This window comes from Mytilus galloprovincialis, chromosome 2 (assembly GCF_965363235.1).
Source record: "Mytilus galloprovincialis chromosome 2, xbMytGall1.hap1.1, whole genome shotgun sequence".
NCBI lineage: Eukaryota > Metazoa > Mollusca > Bivalvia > Mytilida > Mytilidae > Mytilus > Mytilus galloprovincialis.
In genome coordinates, this window is record NC_134839.1 from 49,532,540 (window position 1) to 49,560,154 (window position 27,615).

The 27,615-nt window shown below is 31.9% G+C and overlaps 1 protein-coding gene across 1 annotated transcript; it reads right to left on the reverse strand.

The window, feature by feature from the left end:
• Window positions 1–766: 766 nt before the first annotated feature.
• On the reverse strand, window positions 767–27,585 carry LOC143063765 (neuronal calcium sensor 1-like). Its single transcript, XM_076236126.1, has 8 exons — window positions 27,371–27,585; window positions 22,577–22,601; window positions 21,858–21,906; window positions 9,708–9,797; window positions 7,479–7,557; window positions 5,506–5,594; window positions 2,142–2,219; window positions 767–1,161 (listed from the first exon to the last, which is right to left on the reverse strand). Exons 1-8 carry the CDS (start codon window positions 27,432–27,434, stop codon window positions 1,054–1,056), a joined length of 582 nt encoding a protein of 193 aa, XP_076092241.1. The 5' UTR covers window positions 27,435–27,585; the 3' UTR covers window positions 767–1,053.
• Window positions 27,586–27,615: the final 30 nt, after the last annotated feature.

The window sequence follows — 27,615 nt, forward strand, 5'->3', positions numbered from 1 at the left end:
TTAATTTTGGAGTAGGGCTCTATCATACATAGATCATAGTACTTAAAGACAAGAAGTTTTTAAAGCCCTCCCCCTTTTTAAAAACATCTGGAGTTTTTACTGTTAATTTCTAGCTGTGTAAAGTTAACTTAGAATTAAAAGCAAGTAGCAAATAAAATTTAATTTCAGCATGTTTATTTTGATATAGTATAGAAAAACGTGAATTTAATTGAAATTGATAGAAAACTAAGAAAAATACCAGATTTAGATAAAAGGGGGAGGGCTAAAAAAGTTGTCTTTTGACCAATACAATGTATCTATGGCATAGACCAGATCATTTTTCAAAGTTAGGCTAATCGTTTATGGTAATTTTTTAATTTTCCCTGATTTCACATCAGTTTGAAAGAAATCAAAGTTATTTAAGTTTATTAAATATAAAAAAAAAGGTGAGGAACAAAATTATTTCATATACGTGTAAATGCAGGGAAAGTTGTCCATAACATCGCAATTAACTAAACATGCATATAATTATTCTTAATATATATTTTTTCTTTAGAATTTTTTTTTTCAAATTTATTGTTCAGAAATACAATGAAGCTAGGAAGAAAGACACAGAGAAATATAAATTTATAGCTTATCATTTTGTGATTTACATCTGGTTATATTTAGTGAACCACAAAGAAAGTGTGTCCACATAATTTATATCTAACTGATTACTGATAACATGCTGAGATAGATTTATAGAAAAATATTAGGAAATCCGGGCTTATGTCTTAGAGTGTACAGGTAATTCGTGATACTGACAAGTATCGACAAAATATAAAAATTAAAAAACAGTAGTGAAAAAATTTGATCGGAAAACAGTTGAGTTTAAGTAACGCTGTCTGTGTACAGAAAGCGTTTCTTTGGTCTTCCACTTTAAAAGGGGTTCTGTTTCCATGGTAACTCAGATATCGGGTTCGATCTTAGTCACATTCATTCCAAGTGTGTTACAATGAATCTATCATCATGGTTTTGGAAGACATACAGATGGTTCTCATTGAGAGGTTGTGATATTAAGGGTTTTGTTTACCCCTAGCTTGAGTTATTTTGTGTGTCATACAGAGTCAGTGCTTGAATTATTGTTGGGTCTTTTTTAGATCCTTCTATGAACTCTTCAAATGATAGTTTATCATCTTTATTCTGAAAATAAAAAAAAAGTAAAAAAAAATTATATTATAATCTCAGTTTCACTTTCGTTATTTTTATGTTCTTGGTTCGATTAATAGTAATGCATTATCTCCAATATACATAAACATTTACCACTGGACCTATTAACAAACAACAACCAATCCATCGAAAAGTGTAACTTTGTGAATGAAATCAAATGGTATCACCGGAACACTTCCTTTCAAGTTATAAGATTGGTTTCATAATGGCATATTTAAGTATAAATAAAAATAAAGACTTCATCGATCAGAAAGAGGTGAGTGTGTCCAACACATTTTCTAAATAATACCATTTCTTTGATTAATTTTTGAAATAATTAGGATTGCAACCACAGGAGTAGATGATCGTACCTGTATTTTGCAAAACCTTTCGACATTTTTGTTCCTCAATACTCCTCGACTTTATTTGGCACTTTTTTTTTACTTTTTTATTCGAGCATCACTGGTGAGCCTTATGATAAAAGCACGACTGGCGTACACACTTTGAAGTCTGGTATCTATGGTGAGTTTATTCATTTTAAATAATATTTTATTCTAGTAGCTATATGTTTGGATTTGAAATGTGGATTACGACGTAAAGTACTACATTTTTTACATTTAAACTTCTTTTTGGTTTATACTTCATTTCGTATCAGCTGTGCATTAAGGTTCTACATTGTTTTTATTTAATGTGTTTGATTTGAAATAATTCTCTTTATTTAGCATAACAATAAGCGTTTCAACATGTTATTCAAATTTTTTAATACATATTTGTTTCAGTTGATTGGTTAAAACCTTTCCCTGTCTAGCATATGAGGAAAACATATGCGTAACAAAAAATTACTGATTATTTAAAGCTCTCTATAGTTATCGGAAAGTTCGATTTTTCATATTCTGTTTCATGTTATCTTTTTCTATAGTAAATATATCAAAATGTGAGTTTCATCTGAACACAGGCATCAATGATAATCGTACCTTATCCATGATGTCAAAAATTTTATTGACTCTTTTCTCTGGAGTATTTTCTTCCTCTGGTAACTTTACCATGTTACCCTGTAAATAAACAAAATTCAACCAATATCAGTATGATATCTTGTAATACATTATTTCTCTTGACCTTTAAATCAATTTCCACTCTATTTGTCCTGTTTATGAAATGATTAGTATATAAACGATGCGAAATTGTATGATTCGTATGCTAAATATCGAACTTGTATAAACAATTGAAGTTGTATGATTACCAAAAAATATTTTTTTCAACAATCCATTAAATATTACATGATTCAAAAGCAAATAGCCGGGTGCACATTCATTGGTCATTGCCCAGCCCTCAACTCTGTTTGTTTTGTTCACACATCGCTGTCAATATAATTGAATACTATGCCAATGTTAAACAAGTGAGATGTTTAGCTAGCTTTAAAACATGGTTTAATCGTCCATTTTTCTACTTAAGAAAATGCCTTTACCAAGTCAGAAATATGACAATTGTTATCCATTTGTTTGATGTGTTTGATGTGTTTGAGCTTTTGATTTTGACATTTGAATACAGATATTGTCATATATAGAAAAAATGTGGATTAAACCTGTTTTTCTAGCTAGCTACACGTCCGACTTGTGAAAGAAGGGCGAAAGATACCAGAGGGACAGTCAAACAATAGTACACATGACACAACGTAGAAAACTAAAGAGTATGAGTGATAGGGTAATGGACGATTAGACCATTTTTGTAAAAGTCTTTCAACTTTTTATTTTTTTTCATTAGTTTGTCTTTAGAGATAATTTCTGAATACCAATGACGGCTCATTTTGCGTTTTAAATATCGTTACGCAACCATTTCCTGAAAAAGATTGTTTTTTTAGTTATTGGTGTATCAAATTCTAAAAATCAAAATCAATGTGAAAATTCGAATACAAATAAAGCCCTTTAGAAAGCACAAAGTAAAATGCAGTTGTGAATTTTAAACTCTACCCCCCTCCCCCCTCCCCCCCAAAAAAACAACAAAAAAAACCAACATATTCCAATTAAACACTCACACCACCCAAACCTAAAACAATAGTGAACAAACATAACAAAAGAAACACTGTGAAATCTCAGTTGCAAAGGGCTAGATTTATAAGAATATTTGTGGTTGGGGATAAAACGGAATTCTGGAAAGTTGATACCTAATTTGTGTAAGCGACTTCCAATACAAACTTCAACAATACAAACTTCAAACGCGACCTTTAAACTTCAAAGAAAGATTGTTCAAACGTTGAATATTAACATAACGATTTTTCCAGTTGTGCAAGTAGTGCACCTGCTATTATGGAATTACGTGAGGAGTTTTCCTCCATTTTATAGACTTTCAAAATTTTCAAAGGTGGGAAAAAATATGTTAATAACCCAGATCGTTTAAGAGAACAAAGGTGGGAAAAAATTATGCTTTTAACCCAGATCGTTTTAGAGAATGTGTAAATAATTCTATAATGGTCTTAAAACAATTTAAATTAATAATACAGGAACAACCTTAAGGGTAGTGTCGATTAAATTCCGCAGAAAACTATTGCTTTGGTGTGAAAAGTCATGCATATTAAATATGCCGACGATCTATATATAGAAACAAATAAGTTCTTGAAACGGAATTAGTAGAGATTTATAAGTTAGCACCGTTTTATGTCAATTATTTCAAGAAGCGTAGCTATAATTGCAAAGTATTGTAGAAGTAATTTCAATGAACTGGGTTGAGAATGTGTGTATGTCTCCTTTGATATCTATATGAGTGTTAAGTGGTCGTTTTTAATAATATTTGTTAGGGTTTCAAAATTAGGGCCACAATGTGTAAACACGTGTCTACTGCTAAAGACAACTAATATGTTGACTTATTTGTTAATTTTTTTTGGTTTTGTTGAGTTGCCGTCTATTTGAAGTAAACACCATCTGCAGCTCCTTTTATTGATCAAACAACGATTGGCACCAAACTCATTAATACCTCCATCCCTATCTTTCAATACTCTTTTTGAAAAACTCGAAACTAACATGTCTATTTATTCATCTTAATTAACAAGTATCATATATAAAAAAAAAGAATAAGTCTGATCAAAGCGAAAATTGAAAAGTCTAGTTTGTGATATCTCAAACTTTTGAGAAATTTAATTCGAATTTCGTAGATAATAAGAAGGGTTTGGCAAATAAGGGAAATTAATTATATAAGACACACAAGTACATAGTTTCAAGAAAATATGTAAAATGCAGTAGTGTGTTTCGTTTCGTCAGTTGGCTAGTATGATTATGTTCTTACCATCGTTTCATCTTATTTATCATATGAGGAGTTTTGTCATATCATATGTAGCCAGTTCTAAAGACAATTGATGGCATCTTTCATCATTAATTTCAGTAATACAGGTAGCATCATTTATATCTATAATATTTATATAGTTTGTATTGCCAAAGGAGAAATTATATGTTAACGTGTCGTTTATCATTTGCCTGTAAAGTGCAAATAAATTGATAACTCTCTTCTTGTTCAAGAGGGGCCACGGTTGCCGAGTCGACAAAGTAGTTTATCTACAGTGATCGTTAGGCTGTCAAATCTAAGGTGAGTGCTAACCCACCTGGTGGCAATTTCAATTTACTAGGATAGTCAGTTTTCATGCCGAATGCCTGTGGTTCTCAACCGCTTCCTCCATCAATAACAACAGGTCGCCAATCTGATGTAAAGAGTGCTGAAACTGTCGTTAAACACAATCGACTATTTATTCGATTGTGGTCAAGCACATGATAAAGGAGTTGGAACGACTTAAGAATCATAGATTATTTATGCACTCATATTTTTCTCCTGACCCTCGTTTAATGTAATGTGTATGGTGTAAATACATGGATACGAATGTATGTTTAGCGTATCTAAGAGTCTTTCAATTTATTTCAGAAACTAGAGCGGTTTGTATTGAATCGGCGTTATATATCCTCATTATCATAAATATATACTAAATGATCATGATAAAAGTTTAAAATATCGCCAAACTGTCCAGCAGATATGAAAATCGTTGTCGCAGTACAAATCAAATTTTAAAATTCCAGTCAAAATGTCAAACTATCTTTAACTTATATCAACAAAAAAGATTGTCAGGAGACAGGATGAAAGAGGAAAAACACATTTGGAAAAGAAGTAAGAATAATACACGCTGCAAGCCTAGAAGACATGGAGAAAGGAGAAGGTAGATAGGAAGTATGAGAAAGAAGAAGAAAGGGAAAACTATCCTTGAATAATTATACTAAGTTCAATTACATTATTTGTGTAAAATACATACCACCATTTTATGCATAGCACCTACTATATCTAACAGTTGTGTAAAATACATACCACCATTTTATATATGGCATCTACTATATCTAACAGTTCTACTCGTGTTATATAACCATCACTATCAAGGTCATATAATTTGAAAGCCCCTGAAATAAAAAAAATTAAAAGTTTTCAGAACAATGTTTTCGGAGTTTAGTATGACGTCCATTTTCACTGAACTATATTATATTTTTGTTTCGGGGCTATCTGAAGCACGCCTCCGGTTGCGGGAATTTCTCGCTGCATTGAAGAGTCTTGAATGTTGTTCTATCTAATCATGCAACATGGTTGTAAAATCACAATTTTAAAAACAAAATACTCTGCTGGGATTGACAGGGAATTAAGTTTTGGCTGACCCAAGCAGACTAAAATATTACCAGCCATCAGGTCCTGCACAGCAAAGAGTTTTGCCGGACCTGCATAATTTCTGCCCCTTAGGTCTGACAGGTCCGACGATTAGTTGCATCTCTGGAAGACCCATTGGTGGCCTTCGGCTGTTATTTGCTTTTTGGTCGGGTTGTCGTCTCTTTGACACATTCCCCATTTCCATTCTCAATACGATGACAATTGAAATATTTAGATACGACCTGCCTCTTTAACTCTAAACTAGTTTATAATAAATTTTCGGTGTTTTGTTTTACATGCCTGTTTGGATGTGGCACACTTCAAAATCATTGACATCAAAATAAGATAGAAGACCAACAATTGCGTAATAGTTATAAGTGTTTTTGAAGGTTTAACTAAAACTTGTTTTTTTTTTTTTTAATAATAAATATATTTGAATATGGCATGCTAAACCTTTTGTAAGCTTTTGTATACAGCGTACACAAAAATACCATAGTTTGTTGAAAAAGTCACAAAGCATAAAGATAAAATTAACGGTGTGATTTTCTTTTTTTTCTTTCGGAGTACGACAAATAAATTTCACGTTCGGTTTAGATGTTGAAACGGCGAATTGTCCACGAGGTATCGTATAATTTTGGAACTGGTTTCACTACGGTCAAAATTCAGAAATAAGTGCACATATTTATGTACAATTGCAGTATAAATATGAAATTGCTATCTAACTAATATTTGACACAATTGCTTTTTTAAATTTCAAGTTCTTCTTATTCAACACTAGTTTTTGTTAATCACGTTTTTTTCCAATTTCAAGAAAAGTGTTGGAGAACTATTTCAGACCACCATCACAGAACTATAAAAAATGTAAAATTAAACAATGCTGACGCTATACTACAAGCATTGCATAACTGTGTTAGGATTAATTGAAAGATAAAGAGCGTCAAATGAAACAACGTTTACATGAAAATTAACTTAAATGAAGGACTGGTATTTATAAGTTGTATGCATCTTTTTAATGTGCATAACTACCACTGGTTAACCATTGCACCATTATTGTTAACGAAATATAAATGTTAAACTTAATTATTTGAAGAATGTGTATATTATTGAAAGCTGCTTTCTATGTTTTAAGGTGTTAATGCATACACATGAAGAAGATTTATATTGACTATGTTCTAAGTGTGTTGAATGATGAAAGATAATGTGCTGATTTAATTGTTTTAAATGTTAAACATAATGCATCAGGACAGTAAAACCGAACTATATAATACTGGATAACAATTAACAATGATGGCGTAAAAGTATAACAACAAAAATACCGAACTTCAAGGAAAATTCAAAACAGAAAGTCCATAATCAAATGGCAAAATCAAAAGCTGCAACAGATCAAATGGATTGATGGATAACAACTGTCATGTAAGACAATAGCATCTTACATGGATGTAACAATTTCAGTTTTCCTTTCGTCAATTCGCCATTTCAAACTCTAAAATTAGTTCAACTGTTTATGAAAATGACGTCAATTCAATATAAGCGTGTACGTACGTGTAATTTTTTGTTAATATTACCAAGAATGCATTTAGAATCTACAACGGTGAATTGTAACCAATGATAATTAATGAATTGGGGAAAAACGTGTGTTCACTTACACTGTAACTTTTCTTGCACGCTTCCTCTAGAGGTCACGGATAAAGCTTGTAAAAATTCGCCAAATTCTATAAAACCGTCCTAAAATAAATGCAATCAAAATGGTTAAATTATATACAAATGTAAATAAAATCACTTTTGTCTGTCTGGAAAATGAGTTAAAACACATCTAACAATTTGTTCAGAGCTTAACATTTTTGTTAATAAGCATATATATTACAAAATACGACAATGATTGGCCAAACATTCCTTTATTTAAAACTGCATGCCAAAAACTGGAGTCTGTTCCCGAGTTAAAGGTCTTAGCTTGACCATGTAGTGCACAGTAATAAAATGTGTTCGAGGTCACGAAGATTCAGGAATTGGAGTTCAAAATGAAAATTACAATATTCTCACATTTTTTCAAGTATAATGACGGACATGGTGTGGACTGTTTGATCCCAAGGGTAACACCAACCATTTAAATATGTTTGTTTTGAGCAACACAAGAGTGACATTTGTCCAAATGTTCATCTGGTGCAGCAAAATTATCACCGTTAAAGTCATCACCTTTGAAGAAAAAACAATCGCCAATCACAGTGGAATTGAATCAATCGTACTTTTTACCACGTGTTCGAAATATTAAAAGCTTTTGAGATGATTTTGGAAACACAGGTGGTTATAAATTAGAAAAAATATTTGATGTAAAGTTTATTATTTATTAAGTCTATAAGACTAGTCATTCACGATAATGTTGTCAATATACATCACTTATATCTGTGATAACTGTTTTCATAACAGTTACAACTTATATGTAACTTATACAATGTTATTATATATCAAAATATTTTTATTTTCATAATTGTGAAACTAAAGCCGATTATAAACATTGTATGTTTCTATCATTCGGTTGATTGCCAAGAAAAGCATTTTATATTCGTAAAAACTAAAAATAAACGCCCAACTTGTTTCTTCTACTGGCTATAATTCTTAAATCGAATACAAATGAATATTATATTACTACAAAACTATTTTTAACATTTTTAATGGTAAGCACACGAAAAGTGTTCACTACGTAATATAAGAAAAATAACAAACAATGTATCTACTACGTCTTGGTCTTCATGTTTTCTCTTTTTTTTTTTTTGTATCTTAGAATTAGGATATTTGAATGCATGTATTTGTCGTGTTACTTTGGTTGCGTTATGGAAATGATAAATTTTTCAATTTGCATAGCACTATGAATTAACTAAAGGGTATTTTTTTCTTTTAAGATTGTCGATTCAAACCTATGTGCATTTATGAAACAAGATTTTAGTTCTGTAATGTATAAATGAATCATTTTTAAGTTTGATTTTTTTTTATTATCTAGTGTTTTATTAAGGATATGACAAGAGTTTTAAGGAGCTATACTGCATTTATCTGTAATTCTGTATCTTTTATAAAATTTGGTATTACTCAAAATTTAGTCTCATGTATGTGAATGGTCAACCACAATGGGTTTTTTTCTGGGTAAAGTCCCATTTGCATCCAAAACGTGGAACCATTTTTGGACGTTGCATGCAAAAGAATAAAACAGTAGATTAAAAAAAGGCAAATAATTCGATCTGTCGTCATAAAAATGACGTAATCTTATTCGATTGTTCGTAAATACGATCAAAACCCTGATCTGACGGGTTTGAATATCCTCGTTCTATGGGAAAGGTCAAGTTTACTTTTCCTCATCTGTGTTTGCAAACTTCGTACATGAAAGTTCTAGTGTGTGTGCAGTTCCTTCTTTTGCACCGATTAACTAAATAATGATGGTATACGTCATCGACTTTATATTCTGTTTTCATGTAATTTAGTAACATAGAAGTGAGAGGTTTAGCTAGCTATAAAACCAGGTTTAATTAGCAATAAAACCAGGTTTAATCCACAATTTTTCTACAATGGATAATGAATGTACCTAGTCAGGAATATGACAGTTGTCATCTAATTCTTTGAACTTTTGGTTTTGATATTTGCTTAGTGACTTTTCGTTAAAGATTTTCATTGAAGTTCGTTTTTTGTTTGTTATTTGCTTTTATTATGCATTTCAAGCTTGTCGAACTGTATCTAAGTATGCATTTGCTAAGCTGTGTGACTGTGCACATTTATTTTTATTCCAATGTCCAATGTCATAATAAGTGTCTAATAAAGTTTAAACGGAGGTGTCAGTTGGATGTCTGTCAATCAAGCATACCCAACAACAATAAAAATACAAATGTTACCTTATTTTCATCGAAAACATTAAAAACAAATGTAGCAAATTTACTTGGGTCACCAAACGGAAAGAACTGTTTATAAATCTTTGTAAAACCCTGAAATATAAAACAGAAAGCAATGGTATAGAACTAACAATGTCAATTTAAAGGAAAGAAGTATGTCTTTCGTAACATGAACAAACTTAGTATTACATGATATTAATGTCTTTTTAACTATCCGCAGCTGGTATTTGTGATTTCTTGTATGCATGTCTCCTCCATCTTTTATACATGTAGATTCGTAAATAAGAAAATCATACAATAGTTTACTTTTTTATAGGCAAGCACTTCATGGAGAAAACTGTTATAATAATTTTCTGTTTGTATTCCATATTGTAATGGCGTTTTTCTTACATGACAAACATTTAGCTTTACTATGTTATTAACAGATACGAAAATGAATGAAGTATTAGTTTATGAATGTGTTATATGTGTGTCATATTCAATCAGGAAGAACTGAATAAGCAGAGAATAACAAACATACTACAACAAGAACATCTTAAAGTCGTTATTTATATATATTAGAGCACTATATATGAAGTAATGCCCCAGTCATTGATTCACAATCGTTCTACCAGAGAAATATTGCTACTGTCCATTTCATCTTATATATAAAAATCATAACACCAGTAAATAAAATGTATTCTAGAATGGTCATTTTGATCTAAACAGCATCTAATATGACTGAACAATAAATAATCAAGTCACTGATTAATTCAATATCATAAGTTAAGTTTTATATGCATATATATGAATAATAGTTCCTGTCATACAAAATATAAATTAACAAGTATTAACAGAATTTTAGGAAACAACGTCTTTGTTTTATTTCATGCACTTTCTTATTTCTTCATTCATAGTGAGTGTATGACTCGGATGACAATGTTCTGTTGACATATGTTGGTGAACGGTTATCAATATATATATCAACATACTTCTCAATAAGTTATTGAATTTTAATCTCCAAAATTCCTTACTTCATTGGTGCAAGCACTACAACGCAAAAATTACCAGAGATGGAATTCAATACGCACATCACAGTGTTGAAGATAATCATTTAAGCTGCTGCACAATATTATTTCTGGACAGCTGCTTATATAATCAAGGACTGAAAACAACTAGCGGAACAACTCCCACATAAGCATGTTATACCGCTTACATGATTAAAAGAAAAAAATCTGCGATTATGAAGCTATCAGCATCTTAATTTTTAAAAGTTCATATTTCAAAGATATTTTTTCGATATGTTGTCTATATCCAGTATTACAAATGGGGTTATCTCATACATATATATATATATATATATATATATATATATATATATATATATATATATATATATATATATATATATATCCTATCAAATACCGTAATATTTTTATTCAGTATATAATTTAAAAATCAGACTATGTCAGAACGGAAATACTGTTCAGCTTCCATTTCCTGAATTAACACACTGAATTCGTTAATTAGGTGAATGTAAAAAAGATGGAATAACTGAAAATTGTAAGCATTTATATTACACCCGTTTCATACCCCTTCTTTTTTTAAATTAACTAAAAGACGCCCGCGAAATCACGACAAGTGTTGAAACAAAGAGGTTTTAAATTTCGGCGGCAGTATGTCGACTGGCCATGCGCGAAAGCGTATAAGACACAGATCGATAACGGTCTCTGCATTAGTGTTGTTTCTCCAAAATAAGCGTTTTCTGTAGAAACCGATTGTTTTAATTACAAATATTGGAAATACAAAATACTACATTTATACGTCAATTCCGACTTTATTTAAGAATTGAATGCTTCTTTTTGTGACTTCATTGGGGTGTAAAAGCGTTGACCGAAGTACATTTTGTATGAAGCGCAGAAGCGCTTCATATTAAAAATGTGCGCACGGCAACGCTTTTACAACCCTATGAAGTTACAAAAAGAACATTCAATACTTATAATTACATTTTTTTAGCAATGATCATGAAAACACGAATTATATTATTGTTTTATTTAATTCACCTGTGCACTTTACTGTGGGACCACGTGTTATCATGAATGAAAAGTTTTATTGAGCAATGCAATTGCTTACGGAATAACACGTGCTGTGCAGTTAGCAAATCAAAATAAAATATCATAAAATGCGGCTCAGTGAAATCGGTCTCTTCCTTTATTGGTATAGTTATAGGTTACTGGCGATGTAGCCAGTCCAAAAATTTATTAAATTAGGTGAGCAATACAGACTCTAAGGTCAAATATGCGCATCACTTCGCATCCGTCGTCAACTTAAATATGTTTAAACAGTTTGTTATATATTTATATTTATAAAACTTTTAACAAGGTAGGGTATTTCATTAGAAATTTCAAAAACCAGAACTTTTTACAATTTAATAAAAAAAATAATATTTGAATTGTATCATTTTAACTCATTTAATAATTTAAAACGTTGAAAAAATATTTTAATGCCATAGCATTGAAAAAAAAAAGAAATATTTTATTCCGCAGAATCAAGAACGATAACGCAAAAACGAGTTATAAGTCGGCATGGGCCAATTTAATACAAGCGCCAAGGCCAGCGAAGCAGACGCTGAAATTGGTACATACATGTTATAAAAAAAAACTATGTGTGATACGGGTTCTTTAAGAACGGAGAAAATATCTAAGAGAAGATTTTTGAGTGGTGCGAATTCTAGCTGTCTCTTTGTGACACGAGTGTTCAAAAAAAGGAGGAATTTATTTAAAGAAGAAAATAATCTTATGATTAAATATAATTCTTTTTTTTTTTTTTAGAGTGGGATGAGTTTGATAAAGGTTTGATAAAGTGATGCAAGTAGTAATAATTGAGGTGGTCAACCTTTTTCCGGACTCTGGGATCTTGTGTTTTTCAAGCTCGGGATCATTTCGGGATCCAAGATTTTTTTTAAATTCGGGACTTCGAAATTTTATGTTTTTACGCCCGTGATTTCCGGATTAGGACTCCTCCGACCCCTCTCCCCCCGTAATAAGTGAGAGTGTGAGAGTTTGGCGAGTTGTCATAAATTCAAGACACAAGACCATTTCCAACTGCTTAGAAACGTAGACGGTAAGGAATCAGCTACGGAACTTTATTTGGGGTTGAAATAATAAAGAGAAGCTTATTAAAGCAATGTATGTATGAAGTTATAAAGTACATTGCATACACTAAACTATTTTTGAATTATGATAGAATACTTGGAGAAAAACCGGCTTAAAAAGTTTGGTCTCCAAATTTAATAGTGTAGATAGATGTATATGTTGGAAATGTCTATCAAAAACATCAGTGCAGAACTTTATTATGTTCAGCATAACTTAAAGTTTTACCATACAGAAGTCATTTATCGTTTTAATAGAACGAAAGATGGTTCAAATGACATTTGCATGCATGGTTTTCTCCTTAAAGGTTTTATATTTAGTCAGTATTTTCACCTTTTAACACAATTTGCACTATAAAACGTATTCTTGGGGAAAATAGCAACAAAACTTATCCTTGGGGAAGTTTAATCAAGCTTATCAAACATTTTCATAATATTCATCATCACAACCTATTGTGCAAACGTCATCGGATCATTTCCAATGTTTACATTTCCTTCGTTTAATATCAGCCTTACGGTTATAAATGTCTATTTGCATCTTTCGTGATAAACAAGTTATACTACTAGCACTGTGTTTTTAAAGATTAAGACAGTGCATTTCGTCAGAAACCGTCAGTTTAAAGGACAGACAAGCTTAAACTAGACAAAAGGATCAAGGTAAAAAAATCATAAGTGCATATCATAAAAAAACGACGATTATCGAACCATTCCCATCTTTTAAGAGAATGAGAAACTCCTCGGAGTTCAGCATTTTTGTGATTTCACCTTTTTTACGTCTTTTAAATAGCTTTCATCATGTATCTGGTGAAAGTCATTGACTTAAGATATTGATGTCAATTAGATATCATATTTGGTGATACTATTTTAATATAATTTTACATACAGCATTACAATCATCCACTTTTGAAAGTATGTAATCATTTATTGCATGTTATTAAGAATATGACCCTGATTCTAATATAATTGATCAAAACACTTTAAAAACTAAATCCACATAATTTCCCATCACCTATATTTGAATAATCAATCATTAGTATGAAACACCACCAGGACAATGATGTATTTATCATGTAACCTCCATAAATACTTTTTTCTGAAGGCTGATAAAAATCAGACTGCAAACGCCTAGCGGAATTAAAAAAAAATGTTTTACTTTCTATATTGAGCTTCTATATAATCAAAAGACGATGTGGGGTATACGAAAATATCAGCAGTTTGAGGAAGTTAAATATCACTCGTAAAGCCTTAACGCTCATAGGAATCATCTGGAACAGACTGCAATTATCTAGTATTTCCAAAATGATTGTCTCATTATATCTCATTCAATACCCCTTATATGTAAATCCGTTCATAAGTTGTGGGTATCTATCAGATGCTGTCTGAACGTTTGTACTGTTAACTCTCCGTTTGCTTAGTACTGTTCACCCTCCGTTTACTATCGTACTGGTATTTTTTATAATTTGGCAGACGTACGCGTGATTTTCTCTATTAAAGTCTGTTGACATACTTTGTACTTTTCAGAAAAAAACGCAGCAACAAAACCTTATCCTTGAGAAAGTTTAATTAAGCTTATCAAACAATTACATAATATTTATCATCATAACCGACTATGTAATCGTCATCGGATCATATCCAGTGTTTACATATCGTTCGTTTTATGTCATCCTTACGGATAAATTTTGTCTATTTTCAGCACTGTTGTATTTGAGGTATCACAACCCATTATGTTATTGCCATCGGATTATATTCAATATTTACATTTCATTCGTTTTATGACATCTTTATGGATATAAATGTCTGTTTGTATCTTCCTTGATAAACATTTTGTTCTCTAGCACTTTGGTATTTCAGGTATCACAGCCGATTATGTAATTGCCATCGGATCATTTCCAAGGTCTACATAATGTTGCTTTATGGCACCCTTTGGGTCATAGGTGTCTATTTGCGTCTTGCTTGATAAACATGACTATGTGTAGTGCTACCTCTGTACCATGTAGTTTTTCAAAAGATTACAAGAGCAGAACGTCAGTATAATATACTTATTTTTAAGGACAACTTCATAGCAAAAATCTGCACCACAACTATTAACATCAAACACAATAATTATAAAACCCTCTATACATGAAGAGATACATAATAATATACTAATGCCCGTCTGTTCGACGATTTATCAAACCAGATTAGTGCAGTGTTTTGTAGACTGTGGTTTGGTTTTACGTCATTTTCGTTTTTTTGCTTGATGAACAGTTCTCTCCTTAAACTTTTGAGTTTTGATTTTCCGCCTCTTTTATGAGAGGTTTCAAACATGAAAATGTAAATCAATGTTATAAATGTTGCGAAATAACTCATATATTATCTATATTATGAACTCTACACAATTTAAGATTTTTAAAAATGTAAAGGAAATTGAACTTTAAAATTTCTGATTTTCGGCAATAATTTGTTTATATGTAGATCACTAACTCGGATATAACTTGAAAATAGAATTCATATTGTTGTCAAATTTTTTAAGAGTAAACTTCCTTAGTATTTTGCAATGTGTTTCTTGGTCATTCAAGAGAACCATCAGATTTTTTTAAACCACCAAGGCAATGTGTGAACTGTTACCACTAGTTCTGGTAGGCTGGAATGAGTTTGTTGACATGGTTGTTTTGATTGGTGATAGTATTTCACTGATATGTCTGTTTTATTCTGCGATTGAGCTTTTTGTCGAAATTCAATCCAAAAATGTCATGTTGGTAATCTACGATTTATTCAAAGGTATGTGGTTATTTAACTTGAACAATGTCTAGATGTACAGCAGTGCGTACTGTGCCATGTGTATGACTTGCTTAATTGTACAAGGTTATTGCCATAAATAAATAAATAAAAACATGAATAAGTAAAACCATAGAAACTAATAGACAAGTTAAAATAACTAATTGTACATTTATCATACTGTTATTAGAAACAAATATTGGTAATAAAGTTGGTACTTTTACAGGTTTACATCTCAAGGAATACTCATAACCAACGAAGGAACGAAATAAACGTTTCTAATTGGTTTTCCTTCCTTTGTATGCAAGTCAAAAGTGCAAACAAGAATAAAGACCATGTAATGCAAACATTTCATAGTAATTACAAGCAAGTATTTCTCTGAATGATATTTGTCTTACTTCTAGTAGACATAGGATTAATAAATCATGTTAATGGGTGTTTCACCTGCATTTTCTTTTAGTAGCTGTCTTCCGGTATCAACTGATAGAATCGGAAACAACATATACTAGTGACGTTTAGTCTCGACAGATGCATCCCGTATTGAAGAACTATCAGTAAACTGGCGAATTATTCTCTAGAATTACTGTCATTTGATGGTAAATGGACTCGGCGTTGTTATATGCTCGAGACAGAATTGTACATGTTACAAGAAAATCATATTTTTGGCAAAAGAGATAACATTGTATATGCAATTAAAGATCGAAGAAGTTCTCATGCTTGCATGAAGGCTGTTAGTGCCAGTCTGTCTCAAAGTTAGACAGGGAGGTAATATATCATAACTAATTTACTCCCATTGATAAATATTTCATGTAACAAGCTATTTTTGGGCACTTTTAAAGCAATCGTATTAATTGTTATCAAAGGTACCAGGATTATAATTTAGTACGTCAAACGCGCGTTTTGTCTACAAAAGACTCATCAGTACCGCTCGGATCAAAATAGTTATAAAGCTAACGTACAAAGTTGAAGAGATTAAACGTCTCAAAGTTTACATTATAATAACTGTAGAGCTGTAGCTTTTATGGTCCTATACCGATACGAGCTTTCGTAGCATAAAAGGCATATAAAAAAGCAGAATAAGACTATACAATAAGAGCAGTTCATTATTAACTTGTATAGTGTCAGGTTTGGAATTACTTAAATCAATCACTCAGTGATAATGTTATGTAACTCTTCTGAATCTGTTTTCCAGGATAACATTTCAACACTTTTATGTAAAAATATTTTGGAAACATCTGTTGCTGCACAAAACTTAAGATACAATAAACTTAAAGGTTCTGCAAACAATAATCTTTCGACGTTATAACATTATAAATATTATGATCAGACTTGCGTCATTGCTTTATTTCGAATTATGCATATTAACGTCATATCCATTATAAATGTATATTGTTCACGATGGGTCTTTTTCATTATAACTCGATTTTGAGAGTCATTGGGTCAACTGGAAAGTCTTAAAAATTGATGTTTGTCGAAAGAGGTTTTCAGTCTACAATACATAAATCTTTGCGAAAGACGTTCACATGTATTCTGTAGCAGCAAAACTAGATTCAATACAACTACAAATGTTCATGTTTTGAAATTTACATAAATATGATAGTAGGAAAACATTTATATAAAAGGGGGCACGTCTCTTTTTGTAGTTTTTGATTAATTACTGTAATGAATGTGTACATGTATCATTAATTGGTAACGAACCATTTCACACGTGATCTCAGCATTAATTACCTGCCAATCTCCTGTCAGTTTATCTGTTTTATCATGTTACATAATAACACGGTATACTTACTGGTATTGAAGCGTATGTACTCTTTTTTTTATAATGATCACATCGAAATACTCGCAGAAAATACAGTTAAACTGTATAAAAAAAATAAATTAGAATGCAAACTGTTTGCAATTGAAAAAGAGAAGGAGGAAATAAACTCAATTGATACCAAAATTAAAAATGGGTTCACAAGACGTTTGTTTCGTCTACGAAAGACTCATCAATGACGCTCAAAACGTCGTGAGGTAAATCGTCGTTTTAAAATCTAAGACTTTTAGTAATTTCATTTTTTCGCATCTCAAAATAAAAGAGATTTTCTTAATTGAAGGAATTTCATTGTTTGGGACTTCTTGGATCACATTTTGGGTGCAGGTTTTTGATTTATTTTTTTTTTTTACCTAGAATGCATTAGATTTCGAAACGGTGAAAAATATGCACAGAACAACAATCCAAACCAATTTGAGAACGTGCGGAAATCACGTCCACAATAATCATTCGAAATAGAAAGGAAAAAGATACGTTTACATTTCAAAAAGATGTTTCTTTGTGCAAACGTTACCTTGAAAGATAAGGGAAATCGAGGAGTTAGAATGTGATGGCATACAGCGATATCATAACATAATTTATATTACAATTAGTCGAATACGCCTATAATTAACTTACTTTAAAATGTATGTGCTTTATTTCTACAGGCTACATTTGACTTTGCACGTCTTTTAGAGTACTTTAAATGCACAATTTAATGATTTGTGCAAAATTTGATTGCAATGTTTCAGAATAGTGAACGGCAAAGTGCCCCTTCCTTCACAGCATTATCAATTATCATTTCAATCAATGTGAAAAGTAGGAAATTAATTGATACATCATTGTTACATAATGAAAAACTCAATATGCAATTTTTCGATTTTCAAAAACATTAATTTTTCAAAATGTGCATCTGGTGCAGTACAATTGAGACCTAGAATGTTATTTTAAATTTAAACAATAATCTACATAAGCCGGAAATCTACATGCCGGTTTACATGGAAACACATTTTACAGTTTCATCAGACTTTTATAATACAATTTTGTATGTGAAATTGAAATAGATAATTGATGATCTAAATATGCAGGCATTGATTAATCTAACTTCGATCAGTAAAGCAAATAACAAGTGTTATGAACAAGTGGAAGAACATAAATCATCGGTATTTAATCTATCTATTCTCCAAAAATTAAATGGCATGGCTCATATTATATAAACGTTAGATATCTATTGAGGATTCACCTCTTACTTCGTCTTCATTAAATAAAAAGTTTGTGGGCCATTGTAATGCAATAGAAATAAGAAAATGTATTATGAGACAACCCTCTATTCAAGTCACAATGTGTAAAAGGTAAACCCCTTATATAGGTCAAAGTACGGCATTCAACACGGAGCTCAGATCAATTGTTTATTGAATGGTAAATATGTAAATTTCAATTTAGCGGACACTGTTGGATACCGAACGATAGCACTGAACGATTGAAGCTGGTAAAGCAGTGGCGGATCCAGGGGGGGGGGGGTGTCCGGGGGGTTGGAACCCCCTTTTTTTTGGCCGATCAATGCATTTGAATGGGAGCATATAGTTGGAACCCCCCCCCCCCCTTTTTAAAATGTCTGGATCCGCCACTGTAAAGATACACGAAATGTCATCGAAGTACACTGAAACGTCCTAGAAAATTAACTAAAACTCTTTTCGATGTATTTATTGCGTGACAGATTTGTTTTCTGATGATTTCTGAATACTTGACTATTGGAACAATAGATGCTGACAATATATATTTTAACATAAATACAAATTAATGGTTTATATTGATATAAACATCTGTTTTGGAAGCCTTACGGTCGCCCACATGGTAAAGTGCGTTACAATAAAGTGATCATCAGCACCAAATACTTCGAATGACAAAACATTAAGCAATGACACGTGGCAACCATTGACCATGCTGTTCCTGATTTCAGTGTACATGGGTATATGTTGAGTTTTTGAAATCACCAATCATCTTCCACTAATATAGAAAACCAGATTAAACAAAAAGATACTGTTGAATAAATATGACAAAGAGTGGCTGCCGGTAAATTGATCTGCATATTCAGGACGGGAATATGTTCATGTAATATGAATATTAATCCTGCTTTGAACTTGACCGACACACTAAGTCGGATTTTTAACGCGTTTGTTCATAAGGTAACAGTCTGCAGGCAGACATCTCACCCTCACCCGGACACATTATTTCGACTCCGAGCCGACCAGTTTTTACACTATCTCCTTAATGCCGCATGGCAAGCAGAGAAGCAGCAGGTACTTATTCTCAAGACCACGGTTTGACCCGGCCGGGGTTCGAACCAACGACCTCCCGCACACGAGGCGACCACCGAGACAGTTTTTGATAAAAAAAACCATCTAATTAAAATATAGATATAAATTTGACAAAAGCACTTAACTCCAATTGAAGCTTTCATGGTGGTACATGTAACTGATGAGGTTTATATTTTTGCATTTGTTGTTAAAAAAGATTCCATTAACTTTCAAGTTGCATTTAATTTTGATAATTTGAATGTTGTACTGAATTTTCTTACGGTACTCAGACTTTTATTTTTCTTTACATATGACATAATAGTTTTAGTCTTAGGCATTGCGAATTATTAATTATTTAAATCACATGTTTGTGTTTCTAATCATATGTATCTCTTCAGTATACTTTAAACTAGAAAATGATGTAATATAATAATGTGATAGCATGAAGATTCCTGAAGGAATATAACATGAATATTGATAGATGTTGTCCAAGGTACTTATTATTAATTTACGAGCTGGTGATTAAAAAAAAGAGTGGTAAATTTGTAACCATCGATCCCAAGGCTTTGTAAGATGACCGACATCAAGAATTGACTGAGTTATGGAATTATGATCATGTATGTACCCTTATTTCGTCAATTGCTTAAGTACGATGTCAGTTTGGTTTTGTGGAATGTATAAATACGCAGACACATTCGGTCGAAACAGATAACTCGTGCATTGGGGAGTGCCACACTCCGCACGTTAATCATTGCAACTAATTTGGGTCCTGTCCAATTTACCTACTTACAGTTCCCAATAGCCAGGTAATTTTTCGCCCTTCTAGAAGTATATCTACTATTCGAATGTAAATGCGTTAAGCAATCAAAATTAAAAATAAATCGAGTAATAACATTATACTGCATTGCAGATCATTTTAAATGTACAGGTCGTTATATTCAGGCGTTATACCATCACATGACACACTAACTTTGGTTTATATGCACTTCAAGTTGCCATACGATCAAATGTATTGCACGAACTCGAGATCTTTTAATTGTATTGCAAAACTTTAAAATGAAATGCATGAGTTTCAAAGCGTGATAATGATGCAAACTTTAGTAACGTCTTGTACATATTTTAGGTTTCTATGCAACAAAGTTTAATACATCTGAAATATATAATTGGTTAAATTTAAGTTGAAAAAAAGATAGACTTGTAATACTATATGCAAGACGTGTTGTGTGATATTTAGAAGAGTATATTTTGATGGCATAGCGCTGTTTTCTGGTCTTTGGTTGGTTTGCTCTCTCTTTGACACATTCCCCGTTTCCACTCTCAATTTTATGTATTATTTTATTTTGCTGAGTGTGAACATTCAGAACAGTAAATAATAGATCGAATTTACAAAACAAACTGCACTTAAAGAAAAATAGAAACTTGGAATACCGAAATCAAAGGGTACCATTAAGTAGGTAGATCAAAAGCGACCAAGCTGATGTTAAGAGAAGCAAGGACGATAAAATGATTGAAAAACGATTATATTAGACCAATTAGCTAGCAAACTGTTGAATAGATTAAAATAAAATAAAAACATGTACATACCAGTACGTATTTGACATATGATGTAGTAAACAGCGTGACTTTGGGTCATATCAGAGATAAATATAGCAATGCAATTTCATAAACACAAAAAACATCAACGATATAATAATATCCGTGTGTACAATACGTGTTTATGGAATAACCTTTAAAAGATGTGTTCGAAATGCGATCCAAATTTGGAAAGCCAAACAATATAACCGTATATAATTAAGAATGGAAATGGGAAATACGTGAAAGAGACAACAACCCGACTAAAGAGCAGACAATTACCGTATACCACCAACGGGTCTTCAACGCAGCGAGAAAATCCCGCACCGTAGGCGGCCCCTTAATAAAAATTGTGTACCAATGATTGGAGCAAAGAGTTGCGACTATCACTTGTATGAGCACAAACGATAGGGACATAAAAAATTAAGTCAACATTTATTAAGTCAACTTTACAATTAGGGGTTGCAATCCTAAATCTTGGATCACTAGAAAGAAGATACAGGGACAGTCATATTAGCTTGGTATAAACCTCATCGAAGATACCAGGTACATGTATATACAGTTGGTATCCTACTCATTTGTTCTAAACCGTATAATATACTTGCATCTAATGTCAGTTTGCCGTCAGGACAATCCTTCATGAAACCTTTGTACCTGATAAAAAAAATGGTATCATTTACCGATCATCAAGAACATTTATAATTACTTATTTTGAAACATTTTTCACTTTCCCTTTTTTGTTTCATGTGTTCGTGATTTGAAAAGACAGCATCACTTTTATTCTATAGCATCAAATTATGATATATTCATACAAGTTCTATGTTACAGGGTTCGTTATGTAAATTATACCAGTATTGTTCAATTGTGTGTCTATAATTGTTGGTCTACAGATGAACATAGTGTAATCCATTTCCGCTATAGCTGGTGATATTACAGAAAGATGTGATAATTTACTAAACTTTGAAGACCTCGCTATGAATTGTTACTGAAGAACAAATATAAGAGTTATATTGATTTTGTCAAATGTGTTCATTGTTGAAGGCGTATTTGTTTTACATGGTTGATTTTTAGGGGTGCTTCTGTTGAATGATTGTCTTTTAAGCAATCTTTTTGTTTTTTCCATGTTTGGTTGACTTGGGTATAGAAATAGGGCAGCCCTTGGGATTTGTTTATTATGACTAAATGCTATTGTACAATGGATATCTGATCCATTATTGATCATACAATTAATAATTCAATTAATTGTTCAATGGATTGAATGGGTAGAAAGCCCTTCGACTACACTTCAATCACTACCATGGAAACATATTATATATAAACGTACCATTGTTGAATTTCCTCTTCTGAGACTGAAAAAGAAAAGGTTATATGTTAAAAGTATACCGTGGATATAGTGCAGATATATGTACTTTATGCTCATGATATTGTTCAAAATGGCTGCCTTGCTTTGTAGACTATCAAATATTAGGCGGGTAACCCCAATTTCATTTTCAAGGAAGATTTATCATTATCTTCACAATGAAATCTGATAATAATATACTCTATTGGTAAGCAATTTCTGATAGAATTTTTGTGTTTTTTTAATCATACAGCGATCTGTTTTTGATGTTGCCTAAAACATAATCTCAGAGAATTTTACATGGATATTCACAGCCATTTAATTTGTAACTACCTGCTTTTGAATACCTTTGCTTTGTAACAAACTACAAACTGTATTAATTCACGTATTGTTTTTATGTGCCTAACTATACGTAATTCGTTTAGTGTTGTTTTCACCAATAATATTGTGGAAGTTTTCCAAGATCCAATTAACTGCTACGTGATTGTGTCTTTCATTTCTGTTTGAAATTCTTGGCAAAATTATAAGTCATGGTTTCAAATATTGCACCGTCATGTAATTGTGAAATCAAAGACGCGAACATTGATTTTAAATCTTTTGATGTACGATCTATTCCTACATGAAGTTATTTAAGACACGGAATTAAGCACAACAAAAGGTCCGTAGAACGTAATCTTGGAAAATCAAGACAACTAAAACGTGGGCGGTGAAGCCTGCAATTTTAATGTCATTGACAGTACAAAAAAGCTATCTGCACTTTTATGGCATTTTCAAAGCTCCGTTCAGAATGTACTCTCCAATGCCTCATAGTATAACAAAGTATAATATTCAACATTTTGGCTTATAAATATTTGAAAAAGAGCATATTTATTGATATATTGACTACCGATAAGAAAAGAATACCGGTAACGTAACATACTTTTCGGAAGGGAGAATAAATTGAAGGCCCTATAGGACAGTTATATATATATATATATATATATCTTTCGATTACACATTTACAATCACACCAAAACATACTTTTTATTTATTCTTTCACACTTCTATATTTTGAAAGACAGAAATACCTACTACAATGGCACTAATTTGAATGAATCTTTCATAGCAGGCGCTTAAAATTTACGTGGTAACTATTATTATTGCTAGTCGTGTCTGTCGAGTGGTCTGGTGCGTCGGGCATAGTGCCAGGCGATTTTGTGCCTCGATATATCAGTAGCATGAGTTCGAATCCCGGCCAGGGAGGAACAAACAAACTGCTATTGCAAATTTACAGATCTGACATTGTTATACGCTGATATTTAGACGAATTATAAATATAGAATGTTTTCAGCTTTATATCACCATCACTGGTGATCCGATGGATAAAATCTAGCTGTTTTAAAACCATGCATACACGCCCAATCAGTTGAAATTGAAAAAGTTAGTTTATTGCCAGCTTAAATATTTTTTCTAAAATGTATGTTACCGAAATAGTTTTATTCATCTGACCCATCTCTTACAGATAATTGATGCCAGATTGTTAATTGGTGTAATTAAGGTGTGGGAGGCTCATCTGTCCAACAGTATTTCAGTTTTATATTTTCATTTGAATCTATGTATGCACAAGATCTTTTTTCAAACGACTTTTTTTAATTGTTTATAATGCGCAATAATAATAAATAAGAAAAACCATTGGCGGATCCGGGGGGGCCTGGGGGGCCCGGGCCCCCCTTTCGTGGGAAAAATTTGGTTGATTATATAGGGAATCACTGAAGTGTGACTGGAGCGGCCCTCTCTTTAGGTCAGTCAGCGGGCCCCCCTTACAAAAAGTTCTGGATCCGCCACTGAAAATCCTTAACCTTTCTCTCTGCAAACGAATCAATGAGCAAAAGTTACTGTCCGAGAGTGGACAATACTCTCTAACCAATTTAAGCAATGGTTTATGTTAGCGTGCTGACTATGGTAATACTGCCAAACGAAGACTGCAAATAAAAGTCCGTGGAAGGAACTTCCATAAAGTAAAACATAATGAATACAGATATTGATTTATTGGTTACTGGGTGCTTTTAAAAGGTCCAATGGCAAATATTTAATGCACATTCAGGACGAGAATAAATTAACGATACATACAACAAGTAGGTCTAGTAATAGAGGCACGGTAATTAAGACTACCACTGGAAAATGAGGTTATAACGGAAAGGGACAGAAAATTTTCCATGAACTTGACAGGCCATCTACGGAGCCCTAAAAGAATTGTTACAAGGGTTCTTAACATGCAGAGCGCATGATACTCTTCGCGAGGCATCGGAAGTTAATTATGATTCGTGTATTGAAAGTGACCGGAAAAAGAAGTACGGGTAAAACATTGAAATTTTTCATCCATGAGCTGAAAATTACACGTCATCTATGAGCTAATTATGTAAAAATTAGATGTCCGAAATGAATGGCGCAATGCAACAATAAAGACATAGTAACGTATTAATGAAATGCATCTGAGAAGATTGTGTATGGTATATAAAGGTTAGAATTAAATACATTTAACATAATGCGTTGTTGCAGTATAATAATGTATACCACATTGTGTAGGGATAAGTATGTGTAATGCATGCCAAACTCTCATCATTACCAGGTGTCTGTAGAATGCTTATTACCTGTATTTTGTTTGTATCTCCTTATCTTAATTATTGACCAAGATATAATAATAAGGGTAGTTACTTACATATTTGCACATGTGAAACATCGAGTCCTCTATAAAGGTACATGTCAGAGGTGGATTTTTTTTGGGGAAAAAAAGGGGGGGTTAAGGATATAAAAATGACTAGTGTTAAACCGTTCAAACTATGTTAGACGAAGTACTTGTAAATATTAAGAAAGAAAACAACACAAACATAACACGGACGGTGTAGATATGAAAGTTGTTAAAATCTTGTCACCGTTCATAAACTGCTACCAAAATGAACAACTTTTAGTATTGTTTATACATGTTATAGTGTCGAGGATATGACAAAGTTACATGAACAATGCATGTGGGTATGCGCGTCAATGAGACAGCCACACAACGACAAATAAAAAGAACTATTTGATAATAAAGAATAAAAAGCTCGCATGGAAGATAAATTCGATAGTTTCAATATTTTACTATACTCCTACATGTCCTATTGTTAAATTATAATTCATATCATATACCTATAGAATGAAATGGTAATCATAGAATATACATGCATCTATATTTTATTTATATGTTTTTTAATATTATTACTGTCTGTATTTGGATCACGCCTCTATTGTTCTTTTTCCAATAAATATTGAATTGAATTGAATTTATTGCTATTATGTAAAATATATTTGGAATTTTTGTTTATAAATCAGATAATTCACACTTAAATGAATGTTATGATTTAAACGTACGATTACACTAAAAATTTCCATAGAAAGTCGAACTTGGAGAGAGAGAATGGAATGTGCAAGAGGATATGTTAAAAAAGGTAAGTTAACATGTCTAAACATAGCACGTGAAGTTTTTTTAGAAGTCAGAAAGACTTAACTGGTAACACGCTGAAAACAATATTAGTTAAGTTTCAGTCCTATAATACGATATTTAAGGGGTCAGTAAATTCCATATGGAGCGAAAACAAGCGACAAAATATATGCTACTACAATGCTTTCTGCACATTGGTATCGTGAAATATCAGCCGGAAGTCACAATGTATCGAGCGACTGACATTTTACGATATATATACACCCAAAAATAAAACCGATAATCTGTTAATGCTACAAATTCTGGTAATAATTTCGCCTCCCTTTAACGTTTTTTAATGGTTTTCGTCCCACTAGACAAGTTATGCCCTTGTTTTTTGATGTTGGAATGAGGTTTGCAAAACGAGAATACTACGGAGTGATTGCGAAATGTAAAATAGGCGCAAAAGGAAAATTACCAATTTCCGTATGTGATGCAAAATAATTTTTGACATTTTTTGATTATTGCCAAAAAATGTAAACATGGTAAATATAAAACATTCATCATAAATAATCGGCATTATCGGCATCCCTTTCACAAAGAGAGAAAACTCTTCCAAAGTCAACACAAACGATTAATTATTTGGAATCACAGAAATTTTCGAATGAAGCATTCAAATTACTACAAAACATATCTCTCTACTATACCGGCTTAAAACAAAACTATATAAAGGCTAATAAGCAAAATAATAATCTGAAATTATCTGATTCTAATGAAATTGGGTAATTGGATATAAAATTCTGGTAGAATCCGTTCATCATTGAAATATTTATCTATCTAACAATGTGATAATTAAATAATAGAATATGTGGATAAGATGTTATAAATCATAATGGAGCACGCTACTGCAACTTTATGTTGTGGTTATCATAAACATAATATTGATTGCTTAATGTGGAAGGCTCCCTTGGTGATATCAAGGCACTCAATAAATCGATATCACCCTTGTAAAGACAAATGCAATTTACTAGAATAAATTTGAAACGATAAAAAGCTATGTATTCAAACTTGAAAAAGATCATTGTGTTTGCATATAATCACTTGAATTATAGAGAGGCACTTGAGGGTTGGTTTGAAATGCCCCCTGATGTATGCACATGCAGTGTAAAAATATAACTGAATACACAAACTGTATATTTATAGTTATGTATTCAATGCTATTAATATCCGTTGTAGTGAGAAGCGATATCACTGAATTATTTTAGAGCTAAACATTGTGTACACAAATTATAAATACATTTAATGAATTAGTTTATAATTTAATAATCAGATATAGTACTCACAATATGTTTTCTTTTTTAAATCGCTGACTTCTTCTGGTTTTAATTTACTATTCTTTTTTCCCATTTCTAAATTCCCAGAAATACATTATTCACTCTCCCATTCTTAATATTTGTGGTAAGCATCCATGTATGAACCAAAAATACCGCATCTGACACGCTCATCAAACGCTACAAATGCAAGGTCAAATAATAACGGTTACATCAGAGGTATTCCGAATGTTGTGTTGATGCTGATTAGCTTATCT